The sequence below is a fragment of the Balaenoptera borealis genome (genome assembly GCF_965194805.1).
Source record: "Balaenoptera borealis genome assembly, chromosome: 8".
Classification (NCBI taxonomy): Eukaryota; Metazoa; Chordata; class Mammalia; order Artiodactyla; family Balaenopteridae; genus Balaenoptera; species Balaenoptera borealis.
This window is the reverse complement of record NC_138865.1, coordinates 98464095-98477294: the sequence shown is the minus strand read 5'-3', so window position 1 is coordinate 98477294 and position 13200 is coordinate 98464095. Positions and strand designations below refer to the sequence as shown.

At 38.2% G+C, this 13200-nt stretch overlaps 1 protein-coding gene and 1 long non-coding RNA gene across 5 annotated transcripts in view; one reads left to right on the top strand and one right to left on the bottom strand.

Annotated features, from left to right (window-relative positions):
* Positions 1 to 13200, top strand: part of LOC309634290 — a 66842-nt gene that overhangs the window by 13305 nt on the left and 40337 nt on the right. The window contains exons 5-6 of one of the 4 annotated variants that reach the window (XR_014247926.1): positions 10644 to 10760; positions 12057 to 12151. The exons of 2 other annotated variants lie outside the window; for them this stretch is intronic. This is a non-coding gene — a long non-coding RNA (uncharacterized lncRNA). Of the gene's footprint in view, positions 1 to 10643; positions 10761 to 10902; positions 11030 to 12056; positions 12152 to 13200 lie in introns of those variants that run through there. One more of the 4 variants, XR_014247927.1, reaches the window with a different exon arrangement.
* Positions 3201 to 13200, bottom strand: part of ELP1 (elongator acetyltransferase complex subunit 1) — a 66639-nt gene continuing 56639 nt past the window's right edge. The window contains exons 32-37 of the mRNA XM_082403763.1: positions 12924 to 13037; positions 12093 to 12204; positions 10888 to 11015; positions 10350 to 10504; positions 8136 to 8211; positions 3201 to 5364 (exon numbers count right to left, since the gene is read on the bottom strand). Of these exons, the coding sequence (XP_082259889.1) occupies positions 5297 to 5364; positions 8136 to 8211; positions 10350 to 10504; positions 10888 to 11015; positions 12093 to 12204; positions 12924 to 13037 (653 nt within the window). The 3' untranslated portion in view covers positions 3201 to 5296. The remainder of the gene's footprint in view (positions 5365 to 8135; positions 8212 to 10349; positions 10505 to 10887; positions 11016 to 12092; positions 12205 to 12923; positions 13038 to 13200) is intronic.

The following is a 13200-nucleotide window of genomic DNA, read 5'->3' as shown; positions in this document are numbered from 1 at the left end:
TAGGAGGGTGCCCTTTCCTCCATATCCTCTCCAACATTTGTTGTTATAGAGTTTATAGAGTTTTAATGATGGCCATCCTGACCTGTGTGAGGTGGTACCCCATTGTAGTTTTTATTTGTATTTCTCTAATAATTGGCGCTGTTGAGCATCTTTCCATGTACCTCTTGGCCATCTGTATGTGTTATTTGGAGAAATGTGTATTTTGGTCTTATGCCCATTTTTTGATTTGGTTGGTTGGTTGGTTGTTTGTTTGTTGTTGAGTTGTATGAACTGTTTGTTTGTATATTTTGGAATTTATGCCCTTGTCCATAGCATCGTTTAGAAATATTTTCTGCCATTCTGTAGGCTGTCTTTTCGTTTTGTTTGTTTATGGTTTCCTTTGCTGTGCAAAAGCTTGTAAGTTTGACAAGGTCCCATTTATTTTTATTTCCATTGCCTTGGAAGACTGACCTAAGAAAACATTGGTACGGTTTATATCAGAGAATGTTTGTTTGTTTTGCCTATGATCTCTTCTAGAGATACAATAGAACATATAATGATACAATAGAACAGTTAGAGTTAATTGATATTTCCAGGACATTACATCCAAAAAACCAGAATTCACATTCTTTCCAAGTGCACATGGAACATTCTCTAGGACTGACCACATACCAGGGCACAAAACAAACCTCAACAAATTTAAGAGTGTAGGAATGATTTCTAGCATCTTTTCAGACCACAATGCCATGAAACTTGAAATCAACCACAGAAAAAGAAATGGGAAAAACAATTACATGGAGACTAAACACCATGCTACTAAAAAAACAATGGGTCAATGAGGAAATGAAAAATTACCTTGTGACAAATGACAGACGACAGTGAAAATACAACCATACAAAATCTATGGGATGCAGCAAAACCAGTTCTAGGGGGAAGTTTATCACAATACAGGCCTTCCTTACAAAACAAGAAAAATCTCAACCTAACCAACCACTTCTTAAAAGAATTACAAACAAAACAAAGTCAGCAGAAGAAAGAATAAAGATCAGAGAGGAAGTAAATAAAATAATAGAGATTAAAAAAAAAAAAGAAATCAACCAATAAAAGCAAGAGCTGGTTCTTTGAAAGGGTAGACAAAATTGACAAAACTCTCCAGGCACAAAAAGACAAGAGAACCTAAATAAAGAAAATAAGAAATGAAAAAGGAGAAATATCAACCAGTAACACAGAAATACAAAAAACTATAAGGGAATACTATAAAGAATTATATGCCAACAGATGTGAAAACCTAGACATAATAGACAAGTTTCTAGAAACAAAGAGCCGACCAAAATTGAATCAAGAAGAAATAGACAATTTCAAAAAACTGATCACTAGAAGTGATATAGAATCTGTAATTTTAAAAACTCCCTATAAAGTCCAGGACTGGATGGCTTCACAGGTGAATTGTACCAAACATACAAAGAAGAACTTATAACAATCCTTCTCAAACTCTTTGAAAACACTGAAGAGGAGGGAACACTACCAAAGACATTCTGTGAAGCCACCGTCACCCTGATACCAAAACTGGACAAAGGTATCACCTAAAAAGAAAATCACAAGCCAATATCTTTGATGAATACAAATGCAGAAATTCTCAACAAAATAAAAGCAAATTGAATCCAACAACACATATAAAAGATCATACATGGGACTTCCCTGGTGGTGCAGTGGTTAAGAATCCACCTGCTAATGCAGGGGACACGGGTTCAATCCCTGGTCCAGGAAGATCCCATATGCTGTGGAGCAACTAAGCCCGTGCGCCACAACTACTGAGCCCACATGCCACAACTACTGAAGCCTGCGCGCCTAGAGCCCGTGCTCCACAACAAGAGAAGCCACTGCAGTGAGAAGCCCACACACTGCAATGAGGAGTAGCCCCCACTGTCCGCAACTAGAGAAAGCCCATGAGCACCAACGAAGACCCAACACAGCCATGAATAAATAAATAAATTTTAAAAAAAAATCATACACCAAGACCAAGTGGGATTCATCCCAACTTCACAAGGATAGTTCAACATATGCAAATCAATCAATGTGATACACCACGTCAACAAAAGACAAGACAAAAACCACATGATCATCTCAACAGATGCAGAAAAAGCTTTTGACAAAATTCAGTGTCCATTCATGATAAAAACTCTTTCCAAAGTGGGTATAGAGGCAACATATCTCAACATAATAAAACCTATTTATGACAAACCCACAGCCAATATAATACTCACTCAATGGTGAAAAGCTGAAAGCCCTCCTGCTAAAATCTGGAACAAGACAAGGATGCTCACTTTCACCACTTCTATTGAATGTAGAACTGGAAGTCCTAACCACAGCAGTCAGACAAGAAAAAGAAATAAAAGGTATCCAAATTGGGAGGGAAGAGGTAAAATTTTCATTATATGCAGATGACATGATCCTGTATATAGAAAATCCTAAACACTCCACACGAAAACTACTAGAACTGATGATAAACGAATTCAGTAAAGTACCAGGATACAAGATTAACATACAGAAATTGGTTGCATTTCTTTACACTAACAATGAAATATCAGAAAGGGAATGTAAAAAAAAATACCTTTTAAAATCGCAGCCCCAAAATAAAAATACTTAGAAGTAAACCTGACCAAGGAGATGAAAGGCTTATATGCTGAGAAGTATAAAACATTAATAAAGGAAATTAAAGATGATTCAAAGAAATGGAAAGATATCCCATGCTCTTGAACTGGAATAATAATATTAAAATGGCCATACTACTGAAAGCAATCTACATATTTAACACAATCCCTATCAACTTACCTATGACATTTTTCACATAACTAGAACAAATAATCCTAAAATTTACATGGAACCATAAAAGACCCAGGATTGCCAAAGTAATCCTGAGGAAAAGAACAAAGCAGGAGGCATAAACCTCCCAGACTTCAGACAAAACTACCAAGCTACAGTAATCAAAACAGTGTGATACAGGCACAAAAACAGATACATGGCTCAATGGAACAAAATAGAGAGCTCAGAAATAAACCCACACACCTATGGTCAATTAAACCTTAAAGGAGGCAAGAATATAAAATGGGAAAAAGACTGTCTCTTAAGCAAGTGGTACTGGGAAAGTTGAACAGCTGCATGTAAATCAATGAAGTGAGAACATACCTTTACACCATGCACAAAAATAAACTCAAAACGCCTTAAAGTTTTATTTATTTTTAATAAATCCTCTTCAATTATGACTATGAAGAATCCCTCAGATGTGTGCATGTGTGTATATATGTAGATACATATGGAAAATAAATTTATTTTAAAATACACGGCAATGCTAAGAAATTACACCAAGCTATACTCATAAAGACATAATAAAAACATTAGCTCCAGCCTCTGTTTTTAAAAAAAGTCTAAATTTAAAATGTGCTTTTATTTATTGGAGAAAGTCCTCTGCAAGTTTCCTCTTGATGTCTGGAGCATCTGAACAAAGCTGATTCCATGGAACAAACTAAATAACTGAGGCTTTTAGCTTCTTGCATGAATTTGCTTTGGGAAGAGGCCAAATGTGGGGAAGAATTATATACTCTTCTCTAGAACTTGGCAGAATCTTTCCCCCAAATTAAGCATTCACAACTCCCAGGAGTTTCTCCTTTGCCCATACACAGCATTTTTCCCCATGAATTCACCCTTGACTTGGCCTTCAGTTTGGAAGGTCTGCACTCACCTGCTTCTACTCCAAATGAATAAAATTCCATCTTGCTCAGAGAGAGAGAGAGTAATTGATAGTAATTTGTATTCACACAAATTCTTTTTTGCTGCTTCAATACATTATTTCAAGGAAAGTGAACATCCATGCAAAGTCACACCAATATCAACAGACACATTTACTTCTATTTCCCACCCATCAGCATGGGTCCCTTTACTATTATCCATAGCAAGAGCACTATAATATATTAAAATGACATGTAAGGTACCATGTTCATTAATCCACACCAAAGAGTAGTCACAAAGCACTTGTAGCCTTTCAACGTTGGGCACTTAATTATAGATATTCTTCTTCTACTTTTTCTATTATTTTGTGAAAATTTTCAGACACACAGAAAAGTTGAATTATACAGTAAACACACCTAGATTCTAAGGTTTACATTTTGCTATACTAGGAAAAGCCTTCTTTAGTTACACAATTCTGGGTATACCTATACTCTGACTTCCTGTTAGTTTACGTAGAGTAATAAAGGTCTGGTTCTGGTATTAAAAGCATGAAAGAAATTGTTAACCTTACGCAAGAGTCAGCCACAAACTACTGTCAAAATGAACTGAGCTTTTTTCTAGACTCACCAAAAAGAGATAACATTCTCATTTCTTCCAAAGAAAATAACTAAAAGACAGAGGTCAGTTAAGCACCATGAAGAAAAATAAATGAAATGACCTAGATACTGACAAAAACATTATGTTAAAAGAGGCAACATTTGGAGAAAAAGGAGTAACTTACTACCGCTCATGCCTATGATGCACACAGCTCACCATCCCAAATGTACGCAATACTGTTTCAGGAATTCTAATCTGTTCCAGCTCTAACACTGCTAACTGTAGCAGAACGTTCACAGGCCATAAAAACAGTCCGTATGGACACTGTAGTGATAGGAGGCTCAACCCAGTTATAACTGGAAGCACATGACCCGGCAACATATTGCAAAATAACCGCTGTCAGCATAGGAAAGCTTAGAATATCAAAGGATAGATTTCGCTTTTCATTCTGCTTTAGTTCAGGGTGAAGTCATTTAAATGATTAAATTCGACCTATTGGGAGCACTAATAGCCATTAGTTGTTTATACATAAGGCTTTCCTCAAGGAACATAAAACAATTCGAAAACATTATTTAACTTTTCTTCACACTTTTGAGGTAGCAGCCACGAAACATTCCCAGTTAACTGAGGCACAAATCAATTCTGTGATTTGTCTAAGGTCCCAATATGATTCAGACCTGAAGCTGGGAATGAAACCCAATGTCCTGATTACCATAAATACCAGAAATATGCTCTAAATCAGCACTAAATAGAAGAACAGTAATTTTTACAAAATGATGCTATATGGGTTAAAGCTTAAAATCTTGCTAACGATTAAGATTATATGCAAAATAAAATAGAATTGGTGTCTGCTGAGGTCTGCTGTACAGAGCAGCTCTCTGTAATGCTAAGGTAGATGGTCTTACTCTCCCCAGTTCCCAGCAGCCAGGCCTCGAGGAGTGAGGAGTGGAAGGAAAAGTCTTCTCTGCCAGAGCCCTCCTAACTGGGGTCAGAGTCACTCTAGAAGGTTCAGTTTCCACTGGGTTCTTCTGTTGATCTTTGGTGGTATAAAAAGCTCAGCATCTGAAAGAAAGCAGAGGGAAATTGTGATAGGCACACTATTTTTTCTTGGCGGGAGCTGAGGCAAGTAACTCTAAGCTAAAATTAGGCAACTGGGCTTTGCACCTACAAGACGACCATCAGAACCAGAGTTAATGTTTCATCAAACTATACACCTAAGATCTGTAAATTTTACTGTATGTAAAATTTACATCAATTGTAAGAGTAAAAAAAAGTAGTGGCATGTATTCAGTAAGTAAAGTTAATGGACGGAAAATGCTTTATGATAAAGATTTCTGCAAACACACTGATCAATATAAATGTCCATATTTTAAAAAAATAAATAAATGGAGGAGGCGGGTGATGGTTGGGGGAAATTTGTCACCGTTAGATAAAACTCTCAGGCCCTCTTTCAGTTAGATTTATGGAGTCTCTTATCTAAGTAGGAATCATATACAGGAAGTAGAGACATGAGAAAACATGCATATATAAAGATGGTCTTTCTCAGTATTATTCATGGTACATCTGTATCTATGACCCATACAGTCATGAAAAATTATTTACATGAGTATTTTGAAATGTGTGAAAAATGCTCAAGATAAAATGTTTTAAAAACATGGTTTTGGTTTTCATTATACATATATACATGCATGGTACACATGTATGACTAGAAATTATTAAATCTTAATTTTCTTTGCCATATTGTACAATCCAGATTTTCTCTACTAATCATAAGTTTTATAATTTCATATACAATTACTACTCTCTACACCCCCAAACAAAATCTATGTAGACAAAAAGACCACAAGAGGTTTTGCTTATTTATAATATTGGAAAAGCCTACTTAAATTCATTGTCAACAAGCTCCATAATTTTGTTAAATACTGGGTAAACTTTGAAAGAGACTCCATCTTTTTTTAAAAAAGAAACAAGTTCTGAAAATAGTGTATCTTATTTTAAAAAATTAGGCACAACTACAATTATATTTGATTCTTAGACTTAACTAAAAATAAATACCAAGTATTGACTTATTGGCAGGAAAGAAATTATTCTGACAAACTGTATGACAGCAGGACATGGCATCTTTCACATTTCCATGTTTGAATTTCACAGCACAGAGAGAGTCATTTCACAAAAATAATTTGAGGGCTTTATCAGTTTTTCCAAGGACTTCTCTTAATCCTTTGATAGTCAAATCATACTCATTTGAAGCAATTTTGTTATCAACTGTAACAAGTCCAGTTTGGCTGTGATTTAAGCACTACTGTGGTAAAATGTTAATCCATTTTATGAAATGGATTACATTTTTGCAGACTTGCAATCAGCCTGCATGGTACTACGTTGCATCTTAACATGGAACAATCAGAAAATGCCCCATCAAGTCACTGATCCCCTACTACTACTGTTAGCTGGGAAGGGGCAGGTGAGGAATATTTGAGAGGAACTAATTTTGTGAGTAGCTCATTCGCCTCTTTTTGGATTATGAGAACTTCTCCCTTCCTAAACAATCTACACTAGTGTTCCTACACAGGGACACGGATAATACATACTCTGATAATGAGGAGCCTCAAAATTTTAAAGTCTTTAAGGCTCAGCTGGGAAATGGAAGTGCCCTTTAATAAAGCCAACTAGACCACCCTAGAGAAAGGTGTGACTGAACTTGACCTGAAGGTCAGCATCAAGCCAGCAGTGAGGAAAAGAGGGGACAGAAATCACAACTGGATTAGACACATTACAAACTAAACAATTACCAAACAGTCTCTGGTCTGAGATGAATTGTAGCATCTCAGAAATAACTGTACGTTTTGGGACTGATACCAAAGGCAGCTTGCCAGCCTCCAGGAAGAAGGGGATCTAGGGATACAGCAGTTAACTGTCTGCATATATGAGCTTAGCTGGAATGGAAGGGAGTTAATTTATTCCTGGTAGCAATATAAGCCATGAAAGTTAAACTTGACAAGGCTCCCACAAAGTCTACTTCAAATGTTATCAAAATGCTACCACAGTGAGCATTTAAATGAAAAAATTGCGGAACATTGCCTCTCACATGCCAGAAATGCAAAATAGCAGCCGTAAAAACTGCCACCTTTTCAAAGCTAAAAAGAAGTTGCTATGCTTGAACTGATCCACATGAAGGGCAAATACTCTGGCACCAAATTGATCTGTCAAAAGGTTTTTAACCAACTTTCAAAAGAAAGCCTTTAGGGCTTTTAACTTTGAGGAATATGTAACCTAACTGATGAGAATCCTCTTCCCCGCCCCCACAAAGAAACAAAACATTTTAGGAATTCAACAGAAAATGCAGATGAAATGCTAATCTTCTTTGGATTTGTTTTCAAATTATACTGTTAATCCTAAGTATGACTAAAATGGTCCAGCTCTTAAGCAAGGAATATGAAAATGTCCCCAAGACACAATGCAAAACTGCCAATAGCCAAAAAGGATGATTCAGATTAATCCTTAAAATGTATGTGCAAATTAGACCGTTTAGGAGTCACACTTCAACTGTGATGTGTCCGTATGGACTAGTGTATACCATTGCATTGACAAGTGTGTATGTCAGAACAATTTTTTTTAATTATACATTTAATGTCACATTGGATTTCTTACCCACCAACCCAGGATCCCAACACTAAAGGCATTAAACTAATTTTACTAAAGATAGAATCTTAGAACTGAGGGAAAATAGTAGTGATTCCCCAATCTCTCCTTATACTACTAACCATCTCAACACTTACAAAAGGATACTCCTTCTGCTTGGTACTATAATAATTTAGAGAGAAAAAAATACTAACCAAGAACAGGAACTGAAGTCTTCTCTTGTTGATAAGAGGCCATGATACTATTTGCAGTAGAATTGGGACCTAGAACCTAAGTAGAAAGTAGACTGAATCAGCAAAGATTATCTTATACTTCTGCTGACTGCAAATAGCAAATCTCTACCAGCAATAAACAGCCTTTCATTTTCATTATGGTATCAAACACATATGTGATTTTAATTTGCCAGTTTCTCTAGTCTCAGTTCAGACCTCTACATCTCCTGTCCACCAGAAGGACAAGGTAATGATGGGGGGAAAACAGAAAAAGAAAATCTCAGTGATATATGCCTGGTCCTTTCCAAATAAGTGAGCCATACCCTGGGGGGAGGGGATATAATAAGAGGTTATAGACTACACAGAGCACCAGACTGTACTCAAAGATTTGTGAGAATTTTTACATTAAAACAATTCTGTGCATATCATGGAGGAGAATGCAAACTTGCACATGTGTTCAAGGTCAACAAGAGACTTCACAGGAATTCCATGCCCGCTCGAGCCTCAGCAGGCACACTCCAGGCCCTCTGCCTCGCTTCACTCAGGTCTGCGTGTTCTCTCCTGGCGCACTCTCAGCAGTGATGTCACGTGCTCAAAGCACTGCCATGTGACTATACCACGTGGTATCCTGCACATATGACATTATCATGCTTTGCCAACCAAAGCAAAAACACAATTTTCCTGGGCAGTTCCCCTAGAAGACTCGTAAGTTGGTATCTTAGATGTTAACATGATCTGAATAGACGAGGATAAGGGAGGGCATGGGGAAGCATTATAAATTGTTAGCCTCGAAACCATTAGTTCTGAAGGTGATCACATTTCTTCTAGGAAATACTTATTATAGTAAATTCAAGTATTTATGAGGGGCTAATTCTCAGTTGCTTTTTTCTTTATGGCTTGTAAAATGCTTTTATATCTACCCTCTCATCTAACCTTCTAAACATTTCAGTGAAGTATACAGGGGAGTATTATCCCCATTTATAAGTGAGGAAATCAAGACCCAGTAAGCTTATAAGCCGATTTCCAGCCTCTCTCTCAGCTCCAAACCAACCCTTCCTATACACTGCTCGTGATGCTGGGACTGGGGGCCCTGAGAAAACACCCCTCCTTTGACAGCCGTTATGCTCCAACAATAGCAGACACCAGAGGGACAGGGCAAGGCTGGACGGAGGAAGGAGAGGGAATTTGTTCCCTTGCTTTCACTCAACAGTAGCTCTGTACCCCGCAGCAGCTGTTCGTTCCAGTTTCTGTTTATTTCTATACACTTAGACCCAGCCTCATCCTGCCCCCTCGGCAATACCAGCACCAGCTGGCTGCCACCCCCTTCTCCGAGGTTCAAGAACCAGCTCTGCAGGGGCCTCACCGCCAAGCGTCGAAATTCTAAGAATCCCAAACTCTTCCTTTTGTTCCTTCAGCCTTAGGGGTACAAGCGGCTGCCCACAGTTACAGTCTCAGTGTTCCTTCTCTGTGTTCCCTTTCTGCCTTCTCAGTCCTCTAGTACTTGGTTAACCAGTTCCATATATTAAACTCTCTCTGATAAAATAACAGCTGTGGTTTTTGTTTTTCCTTAATGGACTCTGACTGATAAACCAGCCTTTCTGAATCAAAATTGAAACTTTGAACAATAGACCTGAGATGTAAGAGACTGAGCACATATACACAATAAATAGATGACAATACATTAGAATTCTTGATGGGACACAAACAGCTTTAACATAATTAGCAAGCTTGTTACAACAACATACAAGTGACAAGTCAAATTTACCGTAAAACAAGAGAAAAAGCAATTGTCTGGGCTTCCTTTAAAGAACTCAGATCCCACCCATAAGTCTGAACAGAGAGGTGAGAAGCCAATTCTGGTCCTAGCTTGCCCCCTACCCTGACCAATCTCACTGAAGGTCAGGGGCAACCATCTGACTTTCCCAACTTCTCCATGACAGCAGTTTCATGCATGCAGAAAGAAGAAATAAAAAGCAAACTTAACCTAGGCCAAGGTGTACTATGAACTATACCGTCAAACATAAAATCTTCTTACTGACAGCTTAAATATAAGCCTCAGACAATTTAACTATTGTATAGTATGTTTTAAGAACAGGAAAATCTTTTGCTCTCACTATTAAGAGATTGCGTGAGAGTAATAACCTGTCAAAGTGATTAAAAAAACAAAAGCACATTCTGTCTTTGAGGAAAACTTACAGGTGTAGCTGAACTCTGCTGGGGGGTGAGAGTCCAAATTTCTGGAATTGACCTTTCCATTAGCTGCAGAGTATCTTCAAAGGCCTTCTGTAATTCCCTTCCTTGCTCGTCAAACTCAAAGAGAAAGAGTATCTTTAAAATATGGTATATTTCATCTGGAGAGAAGAAATTTGAGAGTGGTAAGTTGTATCACCAGCTCCATTGCTAGAATCCTAACAGGAGTTTCTTTCCCAAGTGAAAATATCTAATAGCATACTACAATATCTCCCACATTTTCTTCTTTCTCCCCAAAAGCTGGAATAATTCAACATATCTACTACAAAAAGAAAACAAACCCACTAGAGCCAAAGCAGGAAAGCAGTGCCTCCTCCATCTTTATCCTGGTTTCAGTGATAGTCTCTCACAGCTCAGGTAGGTGGATGCCAAAGAGGAAGATGTCTAGGCTATTGGCTGAGAAGTTTTGTTTCAGGAATGCACCTTGAAGTGACGAATTTACTATGTTTTTTGTGGGCAAGAATCATCAGTATTGAGAATATACCTTTCAATTTTTCAGTGCCCTGCACCACTTCACTCAATGCCTCCAAAAGGGCCAGATCCTCCAGTGGACTCCCTTCCTTGAGGCTGTGCTTCTTCCGTTCCGCTTTGCGCCGATTCTTAGATGATCTCCTGTTAGAAATTAGAGATGTTTTAAAAGGGGCTCTCCTTGTGCTGAACAGATTAAAATGAATGTAACTATTGGCCACCAACTTTCTGGGAAACCAGAGTATATACAGATGGTATTTGTATTTTGGGGAAAATGGTGAAGGTGTTAAAATGATACATAAAAATTAAATTGGGAGAGAAAAGGCAGGAAGTAATAAGGAAAACCCTAAAAAGTGATGCCTGGCCTTGAAGTTTTGATTAAAATACAGAATAAAATCGGATTTCATCTGATAATAAGAGGTGGAAAAATGAAAAGAACAACAAACAGCTTCAATTTTGTAGCAAAAACCAAATAAGTTTAAAGGCAACAAAATTAAGTTGAAGTAAGATAACAGACATACCAGATTGGAATTTGAATATCATAAAATATATATGAATCCCACATTCTCTCCTGCCTCAGAGGTCTTTCATTATGCCATTTGTTTTGTCTGGGACTCTCACCCCAACTCTCAAAGCCCATTTCTAGGTGGCTTTCTTGCAGTTTCTGATTGCACCACACAACCTCACAGGTCTCCATTCTGAATTCCTAAAGCACAATTTGGTTTAAATATATAATCTTGCATTGTTTTGTTTCCCAAGGTAGAGTACAAGCTCTTATAACTCACATCTCCTTAAAAGGTTTTGGTAACATCCACTACAACTAGCTCGATTATACTTCTGACCAGTTGAATTTTGAATTGAAGAAGTGTGAAATCTTTTTTCTTTATAATCTTTATATTTTTCTCAGTGGCTACACATTATAGTCACTTAATATTTCTTAAATGAATAAAGTTAGATGTCATATATAAATTGAGTACCCAGTGTAAGTGCCATGTGGGTGATGGGCAAACACATAGGCCACGAAGCTGCAGCAGAAAACATTTCAAAGCTGATTCTAATCTCTTAGATACGCTGGGAAGGTCCTTGCACAGCTTCCACAGGGCCTTGAAGAATGTACTCCCCCTCCTGCTGCACTGTCCTGTTGGAAAACTGACCTATTTACTTGTACTTTCTCCATATACCCAGGGCACGGTCAATGTGCTAAATAAACATGATACATACGCTGATATTCTGGAGTTACTGTGGGAATATTTGCCACTCATGTCACTGCCACTCATGACACTGCTAGTTTCAGAGAAGAGATCTGACTCTTGACCGTGGGGTGCCTCATCATCTAGAAGAGAAGAACCAGACAGAATGAAAACTACCTGCAAATGAGGGTTTACCTTCAGTGGGGTAAGGGAACTACAGTTAACCAGGTCATATCTAAGGACATATGAAAACTAATACAAAGTTGACCTCAAAATGAAATAAGATAATAAATACAGTTTTATTACTGTAAACTAGTACTTTACCAAACTTTATTCTTTTTACATAAAACATTTTTATTTATTTATTTAGCTAGCTAGCTAGCTGCGCCGGGTCTTAGTTGTCACTCGTGGGATCTTTGTTGCCGTGTGCAATATCTTCGTTGTGGCATGTGGGATCTAGTTCCCTGACCAGGGATCGAACCTGGGCCCCCTGCGTTGGAAGTGCAGAGTCTTAACCACTGGACCACCAGGCAAGTCTTTTTTTTTTTTTTTTTTTTTTAAAGCACAGGAACTTCTGGAAATGAGGAGATCACTGTGTAAATACAGTAGTCCACTGCTCTGGTCGGGGTGTGGAGAGAATGTTTGGCAGAGCTCTACCTGTTGGCACCTGGTCCTGCCCCCAAGCTCTCCCCAGTACCCACAACAAAGACCCTCACAGACCCTCAGAGGCCTCGGACTTCCACTTGGCACAGTAATCACACTGCGGGAGGGAGAGTAAGCAGCTAAGACAAAGTGCGATGCTGCCCCTCACCACCCCCCAAGCGTCGGTGTCTTCAGGCGGTGTCTTCAGGCGGGCACTCACCCAGATGCACCTGCTGTGCTTGCTCCTTGAGCTCTCGCACCACCAACAGACGTGCTTTATGGCGACTGAATGTGGCTGTCTGAGAGTCCAGAAACGCCATATAATTTTTCTGGGCTAAGGGTGCAGATGGAAAATAATTTGAGCACGTTTAAACAAAGGGATAAAACTAGAGTGGGGGGGTTAGTGAGGGAGTTGGAGCTTAACAAAGAAAAGAAGTTACCAGGTTTTTCAAGCAAGAATTTTTTCTTTAATGAGAAGTAACCAACATTGCTATAGG